The 19,862-nt window shown below is 51.0% G+C and overlaps 1 protein-coding gene and 1 pseudogene across 1 annotated transcript in view; one reads left to right on the top strand and one right to left on the bottom strand.

The window, feature by feature from the left end:
• The window catches only part of IQANK1 (IQ motif and ankyrin repeat containing 1), a 58,362-nt gene that overhangs the window by 22,613 nt on the left and 15,887 nt on the right, over window positions 1-19,862 (top strand). Inside the window, 4 exon segments of the mRNA XM_063709598.1 lie at window positions 15,619-15,749; window positions 15,933-16,094; window positions 16,198-16,389; window positions 16,503-16,628. Of these exon segments, the coding sequence (XP_063565668.1) occupies window positions 15,619-15,749; window positions 15,933-16,094; window positions 16,198-16,389; window positions 16,503-16,628 (611 nt within the window).
• On the bottom strand, window positions 2,888-4,989 carry LOC115935594 (SREBP regulating gene protein-like; annotated as a pseudogene).

Raw genomic sequence — 19,862 nt, forward strand, 5'->3', positions numbered from 1 at the left:
AAAGCCCCCATCTCTGCTGCTGCTCATTGATAAAGCATGAAGGTGGCTGGAAAGCATGACTGCCATCCACAGTGCATGGTTTCAACCTCCTGATGATCCCTCTTGAAATGTCTTCCCAAAATGCATGACTCTGGTGGACATTTGCAAAGGTGCACAACATCTTCACATTCTGTGCTGTCCACCCACATCCTCTTTCCCAGATATGCTTCTTACCAGTCTCCCAAGCCTGCTCTTTTTGGTGTCTAGCCAAACCATTAACTACCACCAGGAACTAAGTCAATATTTTCTTCCACGGATCTCTTAGTCCCGACAAAGTGGACAACAAAATTCACAGCTCAAAGTGCTTCTCATTGCCAGGCACACTCCTGACTTAAGGCTGGAGCTCAGTACACCACGAGGGACTGTCTGAGAACCAGGGCTGCTTTTCTTTCCTTGTCAGTCAGGTGACCATGAGGAGCTTCCCATGATGCCATTGGTGTGGATCAAGAGGGAGGAGGTGATGGAGGAGCACCCCGTGTCACAGGCATCTGAGCCGACAGGACCTTCGCACACCCGGTTTCTTATGTTTCATCTTCATTCATGGTACTCGGTGTACCATGAATTGCTGGTACACACGCCCAACCTCATGGCTTGGCGTCTGGTACCATCGGTTCATGATGACTATCCCAAATGGTGTACTTATTGGGTGTCTTGTGATTAGGCATCAGTGCTTGCCAGGGCCCCAGAGCAAACCAGAGTTTTTTTCTCAAAAGAATAGCTTAGGTTCACACCTGTAATCCCAGTACTTTGGGAAGCTGAGGCAGGAGGATTGCTTGAGTGCAGGAGTTTCAGACCAGCCTGGGCAACACAGTGAAACAGTGTCTCTACTAAAAAAATTAAAAAAAAAAAAGTAGCTGGGTGTGGTGGTGCACACTTTTAGTCCTAGCCACTTGGGAGGCTGAGGCAAGAGGACTGCTTGAGTCTTGGGAGGTCAGGGCTGCAGTGAGCTGTGATCGCACCACTGCACTCCAGCCTGGGTGACAGAATAGGACCCTGTCTAAAAAAAAAAAGTCTTATGCAGAAGAGGGCATGACTTTGCTCTAAAACTCTAGGGTTCTGTGCTGTGATTTTGTTACTGGGTTTCTCCAGAAGCTTCAAACAGTATTCATATGTGCAACTGACAGTCAGAGTGTCACTGATCTATTGGGTCACAAGGCTGAAGTGGTGAAGCAGGTGGCATTGAATGCTGGTCTTAACTGCAGAGGCTCTTCTTGCCCAGGGGCCAACTCAAAGCCAGCAGACCATGAACTAATTGATGAATGGGTTGCAGGGCTCCAGGGTCGCCTTTGAAAAAGCATATAGGCCTGCAGATATGCCCGGTTTATAGTGGCAGGTAGTGTAAGGCACACAATGTGTCTTTCTTTTTTTTTTTTTTTTGAGATGGAGTCTCGCTCTGTCACCCAGGCTGGAGTGCAGTGGCGCGAGCTTGGCTCACTGCAAGCTCCGCCTCCCGGGTTCATGCCATTCTTCTGCCTCAGCCTCCCAAGTAGCTGAGACTATAGGCACCCGCCACCAAGCCCAGCTAATTTTTTGTATTTTTAGTAGAGAAGGGGTTTTCACCATGTTAGCCAGGATGGTCTCGATCTTTTGACCTCATGATCCGCCTGCCTTGGCCTCCCAAAGTGCTGGGATTACAGGCATGAGCCACCACGCTTGGCCACAATGTGTCTTTCATCTTAAAATTTTTTTTTTTAGAGATGGTGTCTCACTGTGTCACCCACTCTGGAGTGGCATGATCATAGCTCATTTCAGCCTAGAACTCCTGGGCTCAAGCAATTCTCCCACCTCAGCCTTTTGAGTAGCTAGGATTTTACAGGCCACTGTGCCTGGTGTATTTCATCTTTTAGGAGATATTCTAACATGCCCCAGGCTACTGGATTCCTAGAAACTTCACTGACATTGTAGGACCCTGAATTTTCATGGCTTGCATGAAAATGTCATTTCTTACTCAGGCATCCAAGGTATTTGCTACTCTGTGTTCATTTAGTCCAATCAGGATAAATTCACCAATATAGTGTATCAGTTCATGCTTGTGGGGGTCAAGACAATAAAGATCTCTGGATTAGATTACCTCAGAGAGTGGTAGCACTGACCCAGCAGTGAGACAAGAATGTGAGGGTGTTTTGTCAGCCCTATTATGTAAAAGCAAACTGTTTCTGTTTATCCTTGCAAATTATTATTTTTCACGTTCTAAAAGACAAAACAGGCTCGGCGCAGTGGCTCACGCCTAAAATCCCAGCATTTTGGGAGGCCAAGGCAGGTGGATCACCTGAGGTCAGGAGTTCGAGGCCAGCCTGACCAACATGGAGAAACTTCGTCTCTACTGAAAATACAAAATTAGCCGGGCATGGTGGCACATGCCTGTAGTCCTAGCTACTCGAAGGCTGACGCAGGAGAATCGCTTGAACCTGGGAGGCAGAGGTTGTGGTGAGCCAAGAATGCGCCATTGCACTCCAGCCTGGGCAACAAGAGCGAAACTCCATCTCAAAAAGAAAAAAAAAAGAAAAAGATGAAACATTTTATCTGGGTGAAGGGATGATTTAACTCATGAAACCTGAGAACACGAGAACAACAAAAATACTTTCCTTGAACATTTTCAGCTAGAATGACAAGGCATTCTCCTACATAAAACATTATAATTTTCCCAGTACTCCAAAGGAATCCAATAAATAATTTTACAGTGAAGGGGCCTGGATCAAAACTGGCAGTGACACCTGGCCCCCGACAAACCTGAGTCACAGGTCCCTGTGCAGGTCCCAGCGTCCAGTCCTCCAAGAACCAGCACTGCCGGAGCCTCGCTGTGGTTTCTTCCTTCCCCGATGGGACCAGCTGGAGTTTCCAAGCTGCTTCACAGAGGCCAAAGATGACAACACGAGAGGTGGTCAAAGCCAAGGTTTCCCTGCGATGCCTTTGTCTTCTTCCCATGGCCTGGCCTGAGTGCTGCAGCTGGGCCCCAGGAGATGAGCTCCTCGCCCAAGCTGGAGAGCATCCGCTGCACCCGCCATGCCGGGAAGAGCTCGGGTGGGCTTTCTCCATAGCAATTCTTCGCAATGGGGTCCCGGTCGGTGGGATGAGGCCCTGGGATGAGGTCCTGCATTTGGCCGGACATGACTCAATACTGATCTTCGACTGCCACGAAGAGGTTCTGGAACACCACGATGCTCCAGGAGAAGCTCCTGGCTGGGCTGCAGGCAGCAAGAGACATGGCCAGCAGCCGTCACAGCAGCACTGCTTCACACTAGGGCTGTGGACGTTACAGCCCTGCACCAGCAAATCCCTCCTCTCGCAAACATAGCCTGGTTCATCCACGATGAGGAGCTTCCCTTGCACAGAGTTCTGGCACTGATTCCACAGGCGACTGCTACTGCCCAGGTTAACCTGCACTTTGCACGGGCTGGGCTGGTCGTGGTCTTGAACCTGGAGGAGAGTCCTATGCCTGACTCCCACTCTTCCTGCCTGAAGGTGCTGCTGAGGACATGGATGAGGATAGCCTGGGCAAGGGCCCCACATGCCCAGCAGCCCCAACCTTGTGAATGATTATAGGGAGAAAAGCATTTTCCAGGCCAATGGCTCACTCCAGGTGCCAGGGGTCATGTCGATTTGCTCTGGAAAATATGTCACATCAGTAGCAGCAGGTGCAGTTGCAATAGCCACCTGCTGAGCTTTGTGAAAATCCACAGGCGTTCTCCAAGGATGCCTGCCTTGCGCCTCGCCCAGCTAGGGAGTCAGGTGGGGGCTGTGCTGGGGATCACCAGACCTGCATCGTTCACATCTTTTGGGGGTAGCACTAACCTCGGCATTTTCACCAGACATGCAGATTTGAGTTCATTAACCTGGTAGGAAAGAAAAATTGCAGGGCTTCCATTTAACTTTTTATGCCATGACAGCCGTAACCCTGTGGGCCACAGAGCTGGTGTGAGAATGCCGCCGGTTTCTGGGATGTCTTTTTAGCTACACACTCAGGAGCTTGCAAAGTGACCACAGGCAGGCTCTGCAGAACTCCCAGGCCCAGCTCGAGATGAACTTGGATTACAGTTGCATGATCCCTGACCATCAGCCACCACTTTGACTGGTGGACCACCATGGTGTTTTGGGGCCCCAGAATTTGGCATTCACCAAAATCAGTGTTCTGTGGGCCCTGAAAGCGCAGGATGTCACCCTTGTCTGGAGCACCCCACTGAAGGGGCAGTGTCTCCCGTGGGGAAGGCTGGGAGGGCAAGTCCTGCGCACCTGGGAGCCCAGGGAGCCCGGCTTTCTTGTCAACCACAGGTGAGGACAAGGACAGGAACACAACCAAATCAGTTGCACAACTGTGTCTTTTAGGGTCTGTCTCATGGCACATTCTGGTGCCAAGTACTGCATCTATCAGAGTACAGTCAGGAAACAGAAAACTTACCACATTTAAGTATTTAAAATTGTAGGGCTTGCACAGTGGCTCACGCCTGTAATCCCAGCTCTTTGGGAGGCTGAGGCAGGTGGATCACTGGAGTGCAGGAGTTCAAGACCAGCCTGGGCAGAATGGTGAGATTTCATCTCTACAAAAAAAAAAATTAGCCAGGCGTTGATAGTGGCAGGTGCCTGTAGTCCCAGCTTCTCGGGAGGCTGAGGTGGGAGGATCGGTTGAGCCTGGGAGCTGAGGCTGCAATGAACCCTGAGCATGTCACTGCAATCCAGCCTGGGCGACAGAGGGAGACCCTGCGTCCAAAATAAATACAATAAATAGTAAAGTTTTTATGAAGAATGGCCAAACAGCTATTATAAGTTTAAAGTAACAAGAAGGACCCTGAGCTCCCACGGAGATGATTCTGGAAGCAGCGATGCCCCCGCGTTGGAGCAGAGGAGCAGCGGGGGTTTTCTGCGCTCGGCATCGCGGCGGGGCCCTCCCAGGAGCCGGTCATCGCCGCGCAGGCGGGCCCGGGAGAGGCGGGGCGCGGCCCAGCGCGGTGGCATGGGGCCGACTTTGGACTTAGGAAGACTGCGCGGGGCGGGACCAGCTGCGGAGCGCAGGAGCACCAGGGACCTCCTGGTGCGAGCCGAAGACGGTCAGGGAGGCGTGCGGGCCCCGAAGACCCAGCCTGAACCAGGGCGTCAATGCGGGTTTCGCCAGGAGCAGCAGAGCGCGGAGCGGAGACTCCTGGGGCGCAGATCGGGGTAGGGCTGGAGGTGAAGCCGTCCCCGGAGCCGCGCGCCCGAGAAGGGACCCGGAGCATCTCCCGCGGGCGCCCTGCTCCTCCGGCCCCCCGCCGCCACCCTTTACCCCCGGGGCCCCGCGCCAGCCTAGTGGCGGGACGGCCTCCCGTCTCCCCTGGGAGTCCCGGAGACGCCCGGCCCTTGCCTGCTGCTCCGGCCCCGGGAAGCTGCGCGCGGACGCGATGCCTCCGACTCAAGACTCCGTCTGCTCCACTGCTTCTGCCTTTCTGACCCAACTTTTGTTTTTTATGTGTCCAAATCTTGTAATATATTTATCTGTTTTTGAACAATTACATACTGACAGCCATAATGACAACTCGGCCTGGCGGGGTAACTCACACCTGTAATCCCAGCACTTTAGGAGGCCTATGTGGGAGGATCGCTTCGGCCCAGGAGTTCGAGACCAACCTGGGCAACATAGTAAGACCCCAGCTCTACCAAAACCATTTTTAAAAAAGCATTAGCTGCCTGTAGTGCCAGCTACTCCGGAGGCTGAGGTAGGAGGATCGCTTGAGCCCAGGGAGGTTGAGGCTGCAGTGATCTGAGATCACATCACTATACTCCAGCCCATAAACATGGAGCCTTGCAGCTATATGTAAGGTTTTAAAAATTAAATTTCAAAAGAAAATAAATTTCAGTGTTTTTTTTTTGCAGGAAGTGTTATAGGATCTGCAATAAAAAGCATAACATATATTAGGATAGAAATATATCCTAACATATATGATGTATACATTCTCCCTCTATAGGACAGATATAAAGGAGAGTGGGATAGATATTGTATTTCAAGGAGAGTAACACAGTATATCATTTCTGCTTATCGTAGAGCTTCTGTGTGTCTACAAAGTGTGATTATGGGTGTCCAGTCATTTATGGTATTTGTATCCCATTCGTAAAGTAAGAGTTTACTTTAAAATATATCAATATACCAGAAATCTGATCCTTTGTAACTATTTAAACTTGTTAGGAAAAACTTTAGATGTCAGCATAGAAATATACCAGGCATGGTGGCAAGCACCTGTAATCCCAGCTACTCGGGAGGCTGAGGTGGGAATCGCTTGAACCCAGAAGGCAGTGGTTGCAGTGAGCCGAGATCGCGCCATTGCACTCCAGCCTGGGCAACAAGAGTGAAACTCCATCTGAAGGAAGGAAGGAAGGAAGGAAGGAAGGAAGGGAGGGAGGGAAAAGAAAAGAAAAGAAAGTTTGAGGACCACAATGTAGACGGCTGGATGTTCAGAGCTTTACCCAGGAGCCAGGCCCTGTTTGGCCAGCTGTGCCCATCTGCCAGGCATGCACGTCTCACTAGGCAGCCAGGGCATCCACTGCTTCCAAAAGCTTCCCAGGTCCTATCCCTGTGCCGTCATCAGCATACTGCACTGTCAGGATCATCTCAGGGGTGCTGAGACCACCAAGCTCCCTGTGGACATGACAAGATGGGAAGACATGCTGATGCCACTTCCATGGAGGGGCAACTTGCTTCTGGTGAATGTTGATTGAGGAAGGAAAAAATATTTACCATGTCAGTCACTGCATAACAGGTGGTAAATTGTATTGATTTGTTTCATTAAGGAGAACACACTTGAAACAGCAGCTGCAAGGGGAGTCACCTTCTGATTAAGCTGACAATGACCTAGACATTCCCCAAAACCATCATTTTCTATTGAGATAAAACTGGAGAATGAAGTCTCAGACCGTGCAATTAGTCTACGCAATCCCCTAGTGATGCTGTGTTTTCTCTGACAGGCTGTTGTGGTAGGAAATTCATGACCCTCCCTCTTTTCTTTTTTTTTTCTTTTCTCTTTTCTTTTCTTTCCTTTCCTTTCCTTTCTTTTGTTTTCCTTTTCCTTTTCCCTTTCTTTTCCTTTTCTTAAAACTGAGTCTTGCTCTGTCACCCAGGCTGGAGTGCAGTGGTGCGATGTCAGCTCACTGCAACCTCTGCCTCCTGGTTCAGGAGATTCTCCTTCCTCAGCCCCCTGAGTAGCTGGGATTACAGGAGCCAGCCACCACGCCTGGCTAATTTTTGTATTTTTAGTAGAGATGGGGTTTCACCATGTTAGCCAGGCTGGTCTCAAAGTCGTGACCTCATGATCTGCCCGCCTCGGCCTCCCAAAGTGCTGGGATTACAGGCATGAGCCACCGTGCCCGGCCTGGCTTTTCTTATAATGATGGTAAGAATATGATAATGGTAGTCAACATCTGTTGAATGCTTATTGTGTGTGAGACCCTGCTCTAAGTATTTTATATTTATTAGCTGATATGGTTTGGTCCCCTCCAAATCTCGTATTGAAGTGTGATCCCCAATGTCAAAAGTGGGGCCTGGTGGGAGGTGTTTGGGTCATGGGGGCGGGTCTCTCATGAATGGTTTGGTGCCTTCCTCACCGTCATTAGTTCCACTCCGTGAGCTCACAAGCTCGCACGAGAGCTGGTTGGTTACACAGCCTGGCATCCGTCTTGCTCTGCCACTTGCCATGGGGCACACCTGCTTCTCCTTTACCTTCTACCATGAGTAGAGGCTTCCTGAGGCCTCCCCAGAAGCGGAGCAGATGCAGGTGCCACGCTTGTGCAGCCTGCAGAACCGTGAGCCAAGTAAACCTCTTCTCTTTATAAATTACCCAGTCTCAGGTGTTCCTCTGTAGCAATGCAAAAACAGACTAACACATTAGCCAACTGATCCTCCAAACAGAAACAAAATCCACAAGCCCTAGGGGCAGGCAGAGTGGTTATCCCTCTTTTAACATATGAATACACTGGGGACTTAAGCTGGTAATTTTTTGTTATACGAGATATGCTAATTCATTTCAACGGAGTCACAAGTCCCTCAAGCTTTGATTTGGGAATTTAAAAATATGTAGCTGATCTGGGAATAGAGGGATGATTCTCCTTCAAGGACCATGCCTTGTTTAAAGTTCTACATTCCTCTGATACTGTCAGCAGTCAGAGAACAGAGACAGGAAACATGCACTTCTGTGGAGGGCCCGCCGGAAGGACTCGGCGGCAGAGGATTCCACCTGCACAGGAAAGGTGGACAGCTGCTGGGTAGCAGAAAAAAAACGAACAAAACCTGACTCATACAACCTGTAAGCAACGCCCCCAAATCAAAGGAAAAAGCTGCAGATCACAAATTATCCAATATTCCAGTATCCCAGTATTCAGAAATAACAAACGTGCAGACCAGGCGCAGTGGCTCCTGCCTTAAACCCCAGCACTCTGGGAAGTTGAGGTGGGAGGATCACTTGAGCTCAGGAGTTTGAGACCAGCCTGGGCAACATGGTGAGACTCCGTCGCTACAAAAAAAAAAAAAAAAAAAAAAAAAAAAAAAAAAAAAAAAATTAGTGCCTGTAGTCCCAGCTCCTCAGGAGACTGAGGTGGGTGGATCACCTGAGCCTGGGGAGGTCAAGGCTGCAGTGAGCCTTGATGGCGTCACTGCACTCCAGCCTCAGCAACAAAGCAAGACCCTGTTTCTAAAAAAAACAAAACAAAACTGAAAAAAGAAATAACAAATGTGCAAACATTTGATGAATAATCCAAATATTTCTCTCTCCATTTTTACAGGGGTAAATTTCCATAATTATGAAGAGGCAGAAAGAGATGGAGAGAGAGAATGTTATAACAGCAGAGATATTTTATACATTTCATTTTAAAAATAAAATGTTAAATTTAACAAATGAAAATAAACTAGTGAACCTCAAGGAATTGCTGGATGCATAAAAATCTCTTTTAACAATTGTGTACAAAAGAACATATGTAATATATATGTGCCTTAGGACAATAGAAGGTAAGAGCTCACATGTCACCAATACTATTGCATCCCCACCTAACTCCGCTCCTCCCTGCAGATGAATCCACTCTTACAAATGTGTTCACCATTCCCTTACTTTTAAAATACAATTTTCAAAAAATAAAAAATAAAATAAAAATTTCAAGAATCATATATATAGCCGCGCCGGGTTTGTTGGCTCATGTCTGTAATCCCAGCACTTTGGGAGGCCAAGGCGGGCAGATCACTTGAGGTCAGGAGTTCAAGACCAGCCTGGCCAACGTGGTAAAACCCCGTCTCTACCAAATACAGAAGTTAGCCAGGCATGGTGGCGCACGCCTGTAATCCCAGCTACTTAGGAGGCTGAGGTGGGAGAATCACTTGAACCCTGGAGGCCGAGGTTGCAGTGAGCCAGGATCACACCACTGCACTCCAGCCTGGGAGACAGAGTAAGACCTTGTCTCAAAAAAAAAAAAAAATCATATATTTATGATTATATATAATCCTCTCATCCTCACCCAATCTGAGAATGTCTGTCTTTACATTTTGCAAAATTACTGGATATAAAATGAGCCTCCATGGTAATTTTAGTTTGCATTTCATGGAATGTGTTTTCAAAGGTTTATCAGCCAATCCATTTTCCTCTTCTGGGAAATGCCTGTTCATCTCTCTGCCCATTGCTCTATGGATTACTTACCTGTTTCTTTGACATATGCAGAAGTTCTTTAACAGGTTTATGTGTTGCAAATTTCTTTTCCAAGTTTATATGGTTTTTCACTTTTGGTATGTTATTTTTAGATAAGCAGAAGTTTTACATTTTGACATGCTTTAGTAGTCTTTTCCTTTGTGGTATATAAAGTACATATTTTAAAAGTCATCCCTTGTTTTATGTAGCTGTGGTTCATGTTCATGGCTGTTTAGGTGTCTGTTATGTGCATATAACATTACTGATTCATTCTACTGCTGGTAGACATTTGGATTATTTGTAGATTTTGGTTTTAAAAATAATACTAGCATGGATTTTCTTGCACGTCTCTCCTGGTGCACACATCCATGCATTTTTGGGGGCACACACCTGGGAGAAAGGTTGCTAAGGCACAGGTGTGCCAAGCCGTCTGCTGACGTGGGTGTTCTGATTTCCCTCCCCACAGCAGTGTGGGGACCGGTATTCTGCAAGCCTCCCGTGGGTAGTAGCAGCCTCTCTCTAGCCGGTGTGCATGGTATTAGGTGAGGTTTTAGATTGGATTTCCCTGGTAACTAATGAGATTCATCACATTTCTACATATTTATTGGCCACCTGGGTAGGCTCTTGTGTGCATTCAGGTGTGTTACTAGTTCTCTATTGTGCTGCTGCCTTTTTTCTTACGGCTTTGTAGTATTTCCCAGTATATTCGGAATACAAACCTTTTGTCAGTTACATGGATTGCAAATACCTTCTCCCACTCACTGGCATTTTTACTTTCAATGGTGTCTTCTCGTGAATAGAACTAACTGATTTTTGCTGGGCATGGTGGCTCATGCCTGTAATCCCAGCACTTTGGGAGGCTGAGGTGGGTGGATCACCTGAGGTCAGGAGTTCAAGACCAGCCTGGCCAACATGGTGAAACCCCATCTCTACTAAAAATACAAAAATTAGCCAGGCATGGTGGTGGGCACTTGTAATCCCAGCTACTTGGGAGGCTGAGGCAGGAGAATCGCATGAACCCGGGAGGTGGAGGTTGCAGTGAGCCAGGATCGAGTCACTGCACTCCAGCCTACGCGATGGTGCGAGATTCTGTCTCACAAAAAAAAAGAAAAAAAAAAAGAACTTACTGATTTTAACATGTTTTCTTTTGGGTATTTTTTGTGGTGGTCTCTGAAATAAATCTTTCCAACTCCAAGTTCCTGAAGCTGTTTTCCCATGTGATCTTCTACGAGCTTTATGGTTTTGTCTTCCCATGTGATCACCAGTCCATCTGGAATTGCCTGTTGTGAATGGGGTAAAGTAGCAGACACCTGTCCTCCTTCTCCTCATACGGGTTTCTGATTGGACCCCACCACTGACTGAAATCTCTATTCTTTCCCACGGCTCTGTAGGCCCCCTGGCCAGGAAGTGCCCATATGCCCGGGGGCTGTTTCTGAACCCACAGCCACTGGTCTCCGTGTGAGAATATCGCACTGTCTTCACTGACATGAGGTCCTAATATCAAGAAAAGCAAGTCGTCTCACCGAATTCTTCTTTGAATTATTTGCCATTCTTGGCTCTTTCGCAGATACATTCCAGAATCACGTGGTCAATTTTCATACAAACAAAGCAAAACAGCCCTGCTGGGTGACCTTCATTAGGATTTCGTTGAACCTATAGCTCAATGTGCGGAGAGTATCACCTCTACAGCAGTGTCCACTCAATCTATGAATGTGGTATATCTCTCCTTTTGTTTTCTGTTTTGTCTTAGTGCTCTTCAGAAATGTTTTATGGGTGTGTGTGTGTTTGCTCATGTGTATAGAGATCTTGTGTGCATCTTTGTCAGATTTAATCCTAGTATTTGACAATTGTTTACCTTTTTATTTTCAAGTAGTTTTGGTCTCGCAGAAAAGTAACAGAATTAGTATGGGGATTTTCCATAGATGTGTAACTTACCCAGCTTCCTCTAAGGTTAACATCTTACATAGAGACAGTACAAGGATCAGAACCAGGAAATCAACACTAGCATAAAACCATTAACTAAAGACCTTCTCAAATTTCACCAGTTTTTCCAGGATGCCATATTGCATTTATTTGCTGTTTCTGCATAGTTACCTGTAGTCTGTAACTGTTCCTATAGTCATGACTTTTCTTTCACGACCTTGACACTTTTGAAGAATGAATCTGAGTGTGGTGGTGTGTACCTGTGGTCTTGGCTACTCAGGAGGCTGAGGCAGGAGAATGGCGTGAACCCGGGAGGCGGAGCTTGCAGTGAGCCAAGATGGAGCCGCTGCACTCCAGCCTGGACGACGGAGCGAGACCTTTTTTTTTTTTTTTTTTTTTTTTGTGAGACGGAGTGTGGCTCTGTCGCCCAGGCTGGAGTGCAGTGGCTCAATCTTGGCTCACTGCAAGCTCCACCTCCTGGGTTCAAGTGATTCTTCCTGCCTCAGCCTCCCCTGTAGCTGGATTACAGGCACCGCCACCACACCCAGCTAATTTTTGTACTTTTAGTAGAGACAGGGTTTCACCATGTCGGCCGGGTTGGTCTCAAACTCCTGACATCAGGTGACCCACCTGCCTCGGACTCCCAAAGTGCTGGGGTTACAGGTGTGAGCCACCGTGCCCGGCTGAGACTCTGTTTCTAAAAATTAAAAATAAAATAAAGCAGAAATGATGTTGTGTTTTTGACGGACATCATGTCATGGGGCTTACGGTGCGGGAACATCTCACCGCTTGTGACGTTGCCCTTGATCACTTAGTAGGAGGGTTTCCGCGAATGTCTCACTGCTTGTGACGTTGCCCTCGATCACTTAGTGGAGGGGGTTTCCGCCAGGTTTCTCCTTTGTAAATGTACTATGTTTTCCTTTCGTGGTTGATACTTATCTTGGGAGAGATACATTGAGACAAGAGAAATTCTGCTTCTCTTCAAACCCCTGCCCACTGAAACGTGCGTCGGCGGACATACGTCGGTGGCTGTCAGCTGCAGCCGCCACACTTCTTGTGTGCCCGATGGGAATCTGCTCCTTCCCTGCCCCCTCCTACGCCCATTGATGGGTTTCTACTTTCCCTCCACTCCCTCTAGTGTGTATTTAATCCTTTATTTCTATCACTGTGGACTCACTGACATTTATTTTGTGGGCTTAATCCAAGTATATGATAGTTTTTTGATGCTAATTATATTAAATTTTTTTTGTTGCTTGTGTACAGAAATACACTTTGTGAGTATGAGGTTATATTCAGAACCTTCCCAAGATTGCTTATTGATGATAATCATTTGTGATGAGTTCTTTTGGATTTTTATGTGCATCATCTGCAAATGAAGATGACTTTGACTGTTTGCTGTCACTCTTTGGAGCTGGGCCCCTGTTTCCATCAGGGTTATTTTATTTCGTGAAGGTTGTGATTCTGACCCAAATAGGGCTACCAGATGAAACAGGGCTCCCATAATCCGGGACATCCATTTAAATTTGAATTTCTCATATATACATATTCTATATGTATAATATAAAATATATATATATTTTACTGAGACAGGGTCTCGCTCTGTTGTCCAGGCTGGAGTGCAGTGGCATGATCATGGCTCACTGCAGCATTGACCTGGGCTCAAGCCATCTTCCCATCTCAGCCTCCTGAGTAACCGGGACTACAGATGCGCGCCACCACACCCAGCTAATTTTTAGTTGTTTGTAGAGACAGGGGTCTCCCTACGTGGCCCAGGCTGGTCTTGGACTTCTGGGCTCAAGTGATCCTCCCACCTTAGCCTCCCAAAGTGTTGGGATTACAGATGTGAGCCATTGCACTTGGCCCTATATATATTTTTTTAAAGAGAGACAGGGTCTCACCACGTTGTCCAGGCTGGCCTCAAGCAGTCCTCCCATCTCAGCCTCCCAATGTGCTGGGATTACAAGGCCACCGCACTTGGCCTAAATTTGAATTTCAGATAAACAGGAATAATTTACTTAGTGTATGTCCCCCAAATTGCATCCTGTTTATTAGCTAAATCTAGCAACCCTAAACCCAAGCCATACCCAGTGCTCTAAATGCAGGTCTGTCCCTTGGCCCATCCTCTGCTGAGCAGCTGACCCTTTGCTCCGGGCCAGGCCAGGCCCACCTGCCGGAGTCTCCAGGCCAGGCCCACCTGCCTGGTGTTGGGACCACCCTGCTGCACTGTTTTGGAGACCTCGTTCTTCATTTCCTCAGTAGCTTTGAATGCCGTCAGACACTTGTTTAAAAAACACTTTGATTTCGTCTGTCTTCTCTCTTGCTGTCACTGGGAAGGCTGCACCTCCTGCCCTGCCGTCTCTGCTGCAGAACCAAATACTCTTCCTGGCCTACTGTTTTCCCTGCAGAATTTTGTGGACACTGCTTTATTTTGTTCTAACATTTAGTGTTTCTGTAAAAAGCCTTAGGAGGTGGGCGTGGTGCACAGGCGTGTGCCTGTGGTCCCAGCTACTCGGAGGCTGAGGTGGGAGGATTGCCGGAACTGGTGAAGTGGAAGCAGCAGTGAGCAGAGATTGTGCCACTGTGCTGCATCCTGGGTGACAGAGTGAGACCCTGTCTCAAAAAGAAAAAAGCCTCAGGAGAGCCGGACTTTCCTGTCATAGGTGCTTTGCTCTTTCTCCTCGGGTGCTTGAAAAACATTTTGTTTTGAGGCTCAACTTCACCGAATTGTGTCTGATGCCTGTTGTTCATGCCCTTTGTTTTCTGGGATTTTCCCCCCTTTTGTCTTAAGATTCATTTCAGGATTTCCTGGGTTTTATCTTGAGTGTTTGCTCTTTGTTTGCATTGTCAGTCTCTGCATCCTAGACGCACGTTATTCTTATGACTGTATTATCTCTGTCCACTGCCACTCGGTGTCCCGCCCTCCTGACGGCGCCTCTCCCTCTATTCTCCTTCGCTGTGATTCTCCCACATGGGCTCAGCTCTCCACCCTGCCCCCGCTGGCTGCTCCGGTCCGTGCCCTGGGCCTGCAGGGCCTTCCGCGTCTCCCAGTCTCGACTCATCCCGCCATTCTGCCCATGCTCCCTGGGAGCCTGGTTGTGGGAATCATAGTACTTGGCTCCCCAGCGGGCGCACCTGTGGAGACCCAGCTGAGCTGCCTGTTTGCTTCTGGCCTGGGCTTCCGTGGCCTTCTGCACAGCTGTGACTCCCTGCTGGGTACCCACGTGGCCCGACAGCCTCGCCTGGCCACCCGTGCCCTGGTACAAGTCACACCCACGGGGCGCACGCTGAGCGTTCACTGTGGCGGAAGCGCCACAAGCGCCCCATTGCTGGACTCTTAGAAAGCTGCAGGTATCGTTCCAGGTTAGAGCAAGGGGCTCAGGCCGGGGAGGCTGAGTGGTGCCCGGACTTCCCCAGGACACTAAGGGCAGGGCTGAGCCCGACGCCCTCTCCTCCGCCCCCTCCTCACTGCGAGGCGGCTCCAGGCTCGGGCTCAGCGCTCCGTTGCAGCCGCGGCGGGGCGAGGGCGAGGCCGAGCCGGAGAGGACAGAGCTCCCTCTGGGGCCCTGGGCTCCGCGCCCTCTTCTGAGTCCAGCGGGGCTGTGATGAGCCCTCCCAGGCCTGGGGCCTCCCCGCTCAGTCCAGCCTTCGCTCGCTGGGGCCTGGATGCAGGAGGGGCCTTCGGCTTTCAGGGAAGGGAGTCCCGCGGGGGACAGCACCCCTTCCTCACCGTTCCTCGGGGCTCCCGAGCTGCGGGCTCGGCGGGGCTCGCAGGATCCCCGGCGGCGTGGGGCGGGGGAGGTTCCCGCAAACCTGGGTCCTCTCCGCGTCCCGGGCTTTCGCGCAGCCTCCTCGTGCGGCCTCTGCGGGCGGGAACCCCGGCTCGGCCGCGCTGGGGGCTTTGAGAGCCGTTTGGGTCCTTCTGTGGGGGCGGGGGCGGGGGCGGGGGCGGGGCCGGCTCCACTCCCAGGGGCGCAGCAGGCGTGGCTGGAGGCGAGAACGCGCCCCCGTGAGCCTCTCTCCACCCCAGGGCCAGCCGAGGACCGAGCGGCCAGAGCGATCCAGGGCGCCTTCCGGCAGCTCCGGGCCAGGAGGGAGCTCGCCCGCCGCCGGGAGGAGCGCCGGGAGTACCTGGAGCAGATGGAGACGCTGCAGAGGGAGGTGAGGACGGGCAGCCGCAACAGCCGGGGGCCAGGGTAGGAGGCAGGAGGAGGAAATGGCGAGGCAGGGTGCGCGGTGGGGGTGAAGCTCAGGTTGGGCTCCGACCTCAGAGGCGTGGACCGTGGCCTCGGGGCTCGGGGCGGTGGCGCGGAGTGGGCGGTGACTTCGGCGGGCGCCTCCCAGGCCTACCTGGCTCCGGTGCGCCGGGAGCAGGAGGCCGCGCGGCGGCTGCGCGAGCAGGAGGCGGCGCAGCGGGAGCGGCGGGAGGAGCTGCAGCGTCGCCGCCGCCTGCTGGACGCCGCCTTCGACGGGGACGTGGGCGAGATCCGGGCGGTGCTGAAGGAGGTCAGCGGGGGCGGGAGAAGGGCGAGGGCGGGAGGAGGACGAGGGCGGGGGGTGGGGTTGGAGTGGGAGGAGCGGGGAGCGGTGACCGCGGCGAGCTGCGCAGGTGGAGCAGCTGCTGACCCGCGAGGGCGTGGGCCATGACGAGGCAGGCAAGGCGCGGCGGCTGCAGCGACGCGTGGCTCTGGTGGAGTGCGAGGACAGCCACGGGAACACGCCGCTGTCGGAGGCGGCCGCGGGCGGGCAGCTCCTGGCCATCCAGCTGCTGGCCGAGCTCGGCGCCAGCCCCAACAGCAAGGTGGGCGCCGTGGGCTGCGGGCCGCAGCGCTGAGGGGCGCGGTCCAGGGCCCTCAGGGGCCTCCTTCCCCCAGGGACAAGGCCTGGATCTTGCTCAGGGGGCCCGTCTTGCAGGGCGCTTTCGGTCCGACGCCGCTGTACCGTGCAGCCTTTGGGGGCCACCTGGCAGCTGTGGAGGTGCTCCTGAAGCTCGGAGCAGACCCCCGGGTGTACGCAGAGGACGGGAGCACCCCTGAGCAGGTGTGGACCCCGGAGGTGTGAGCCCCGGGAGGTGTGGGTATCGGGAGGTGTGGGCCAGGCAGGTGTGAGTCTGGCAGGTGCACACCCAGGCAGGGAAGGCTCACCCGACCGGCTGTGTCTCTGAAAGCTGTCAGAAGCCTGAGTGGCCTGCTAGAGCGGTTTCCTAGCCCCGCCGTGCCCCATTCCCTTCCTGGAAGTCCTGACTTTAAAACCTCGTCAGTCTGCAGTGGAAGTGGCAGCGACTCCCATTTTGTGAATGCCTTTGGTGTCGGGTTTTGTGTCATTTCCTTCCGTGCTTTGCCTGAGGAAGTGGTGTTACTGATGGAGAAACTGAGGCTGGCGATTCCAGGGTTGGCAGAGCTCACGGCGCTGGGGGCAGCACGGGGCCCACCCATCGGTCCCCTCACTGTCAGTACGTCGGTTTTCCAGAGAACTTGAGCCACACAGCCCAGCCACAGAGCTCCTTTCTAGAGCCTTTGAGCTATGTTAGAAAGGACAGTTAGGCTGTCTGGCCGGGCGTGATGGCTCACGCCTGTAATCTCAGCACTTTTGGGAGACTGAGGCAGGTGGATCACTTGAGCTCAGGAGTTTGAGACCATCCTGGCCAACATGGTGAAACACCATCTCTACTGAAAATACAAAAATTAGTTGGGCGTCGTGGCGCACGCCTGTAGTCCCAGCTACTTGGGAGGCTGAGGCGGGAGAATCGTTTGAACCTGGGAGGCAGAGGTTGCAGCGAGCCAAGATTGCGCCACTGCCCTCCAGCCTGGGCAAGAGTGAGACTCAAAAAAAAAAGAAGACAGAGTCTGCCCTGGGCCAGGCTGGAGACACAATGCCTGGACTTCTCCCAGGCCCAGGAGTGGGGTGGGGTGAGGCTGACTCTGCCTGTTGGAGCAGTGGCTGGAAAACCAGACCACGAACCTCGCCTACCTTAGTTTCATTTAAATCAACTTAATTTGAACCCCAGTCCCTCTCCCATCTCAGTCATTATGTTCCCCCACCCCACCCCTAACCTCACCCCACATCCCACACAAATCTGGAGGTGCTGCCTGGAGTCTGGGTTCTGCCTCTGGCCCACGGCAGACACCTGGGAGATGCATCCACTGGACTGCTGCCAGAGTCTTTGCCCAGCTAGGGACCCACCCCCAGACTCTCCTCCTGTAGGTGCTGCCTGGGAGCCTGTCCTGCCCCCCTCTTCTTTCTCCTTGTCTGCAAAGGGTCCTTCTTCCTGGGCTGGAGGGGAGGGGCAGGGCCGAGGCGGTGGGCTTAGGGAGGGGCTGAGGATACGGTGAGGCGTCCAGAGGTGCAAGTGGGAGTCAGGGGTGCTGGGGTGTCCAGCAGACCTGCTGCCTGGGGCATGGCGGCCCGGAGAGCTGAGAAGGGCAGCAGCTGGGGGTGCTGGGGGAGCCCTTGGGTGCCAGGGGACTGTGTGTTCACTCCATGGTGCTGGAGCGTTGGCCATCCACAGGCAAAGGGGTTAGTGTGGACCTGAAGCACACACCTATAAAAAATGAACTCAAAGTGGATTATAGATTTAAATGTAAAGGGTAAAACTACAAAACTTTTAGAACACATAGGAGAAAAATCTTTGGGGCCTAGGACTTGGAGGGATTCTTGGACATGACACAAAAAGCACAATCCAAAAAAAAAAAAAAACCACATTGAAACAGAACTTCATCAGAATGTAAAATGTTTGCTTTGTAAAAGACCTGTCAAGAAGAAAAGAAGCCACAGGCAGGAGCAAACGTTTGTGAACCACGCATCTGACAAGGGACGTGTATCTAGAACATAGAAAAAACTCACATCGCAAACAACAATGAAACATACAATCTAGGTATAAAATGAGCAAAGACATGAAGAGAAATTTCACCAAAGAGGATCTAATGGCAGATGAACACCCGAGGAGGTGTTGCACACCACCTCACACCTCCCAGGGCAGCCCAGGTCAAACTAGAGCTGGGGCCGAACGAGGGCAGGGATGTGGGGAAGCTGGCCCTGCCACACCTCGCTGGGGGGACGCAGCACAGTACAGCCACTCTTGCAAATAGGCAGGCGGTTTCTTAAAAAGCGAACACATTTACCATGTAACACAGCATCAGACTCCTAGACATTTGCTCCAGTAAAAGGAAAACCAGGTCCACACAAAAATGTGTACACAGATGTTCACAGCAGCTTTATTTACAATAGCCAAAAAGTGGAAATGACTCAGATGTCCCCCAGCAGGCGAGTGGCTCCACTAGCTTGGTGCATTCCTGCCACGAGACACGCTTGGCAATAAAACGGCGTGAATACATGATCCATGCAACAACTAGCAACCTGGAGAAACCAGAAGGGAGCTTCACAGAGTGGGGGAGGTCACACACACTCACATGACAACACTGTGGAGACGGAGGACAGATCGGAGGGCTGCAGGGGTTACAGATGGGAGTGAGGGCAGGAAAAGCGGGGAGAGACGAGGCCGACTGGGCAGGAGTAGCACAAGAGACCCTTGAGGTGATGAGACAGTCTTGTATCTTGATTACGATGGTTGTAACGCAAAACTGCACATGTGAGAAAATTGTAATGATACACACACACACACGAGTAGATGTGAAATAGTTGAAATCCACTGTGAGCCCTGTAGATTGTACTATGTCAGTATCCTAGTTTGTATGTTGTACCGTAATTATGTAAGAAGTCATCATTGGGGGAGCTTGCTAAGGGTATATGGGAACTCTACTATTTTTGTAACTTCATGTAAATCAAAATAAAAATTCAAAATAAAAATTTAGTTAAATTACCAGGCATGCTAAAACACACAAACACACACGAAAAATGACCCAGAGGGAAGAGAAAAATCAAAACAGACTCAGGGATGACACAGGAGATGGAATTAGTAGACAAGAACATTAAAAGTTATTATAGCTGAGGCTGGGCGGGGTGGCTCACACCTGTCATCCCAGCACTATGGGAGGCCGAGGCGGGCAGATCACAAGGTCAGGAGTTCGAGACCAGCCTGGCCAACATGGTGAAACCCCGTCTCTACTAAAAATACAAAAATTAGCTGCTGGGCATGGTGGTGGGCACCTCTAATCCCAGCTACTTAGGAGGCTGAGGGAGGAGAAGTGCTTGAACTCAGGAGGCAGAAGTTACAGTGAGCTGAGATCGTGCCATTGGGCTTCAGCCTGGGCAACAGAGTGAGATTCCGCCTCAAAAACAAAAAAACTATAGCTGTATTACACACACACACACACA

This window comes from Gorilla gorilla, chromosome 7 (assembly GCF_029281585.2).
Source record: "Gorilla gorilla gorilla isolate KB3781 chromosome 7, NHGRI_mGorGor1-v2.1_pri, whole genome shotgun sequence".
NCBI classification, from domain to species: domain Eukaryota; kingdom Metazoa; phylum Chordata; class Mammalia; order Primates; family Hominidae; genus Gorilla; species Gorilla gorilla.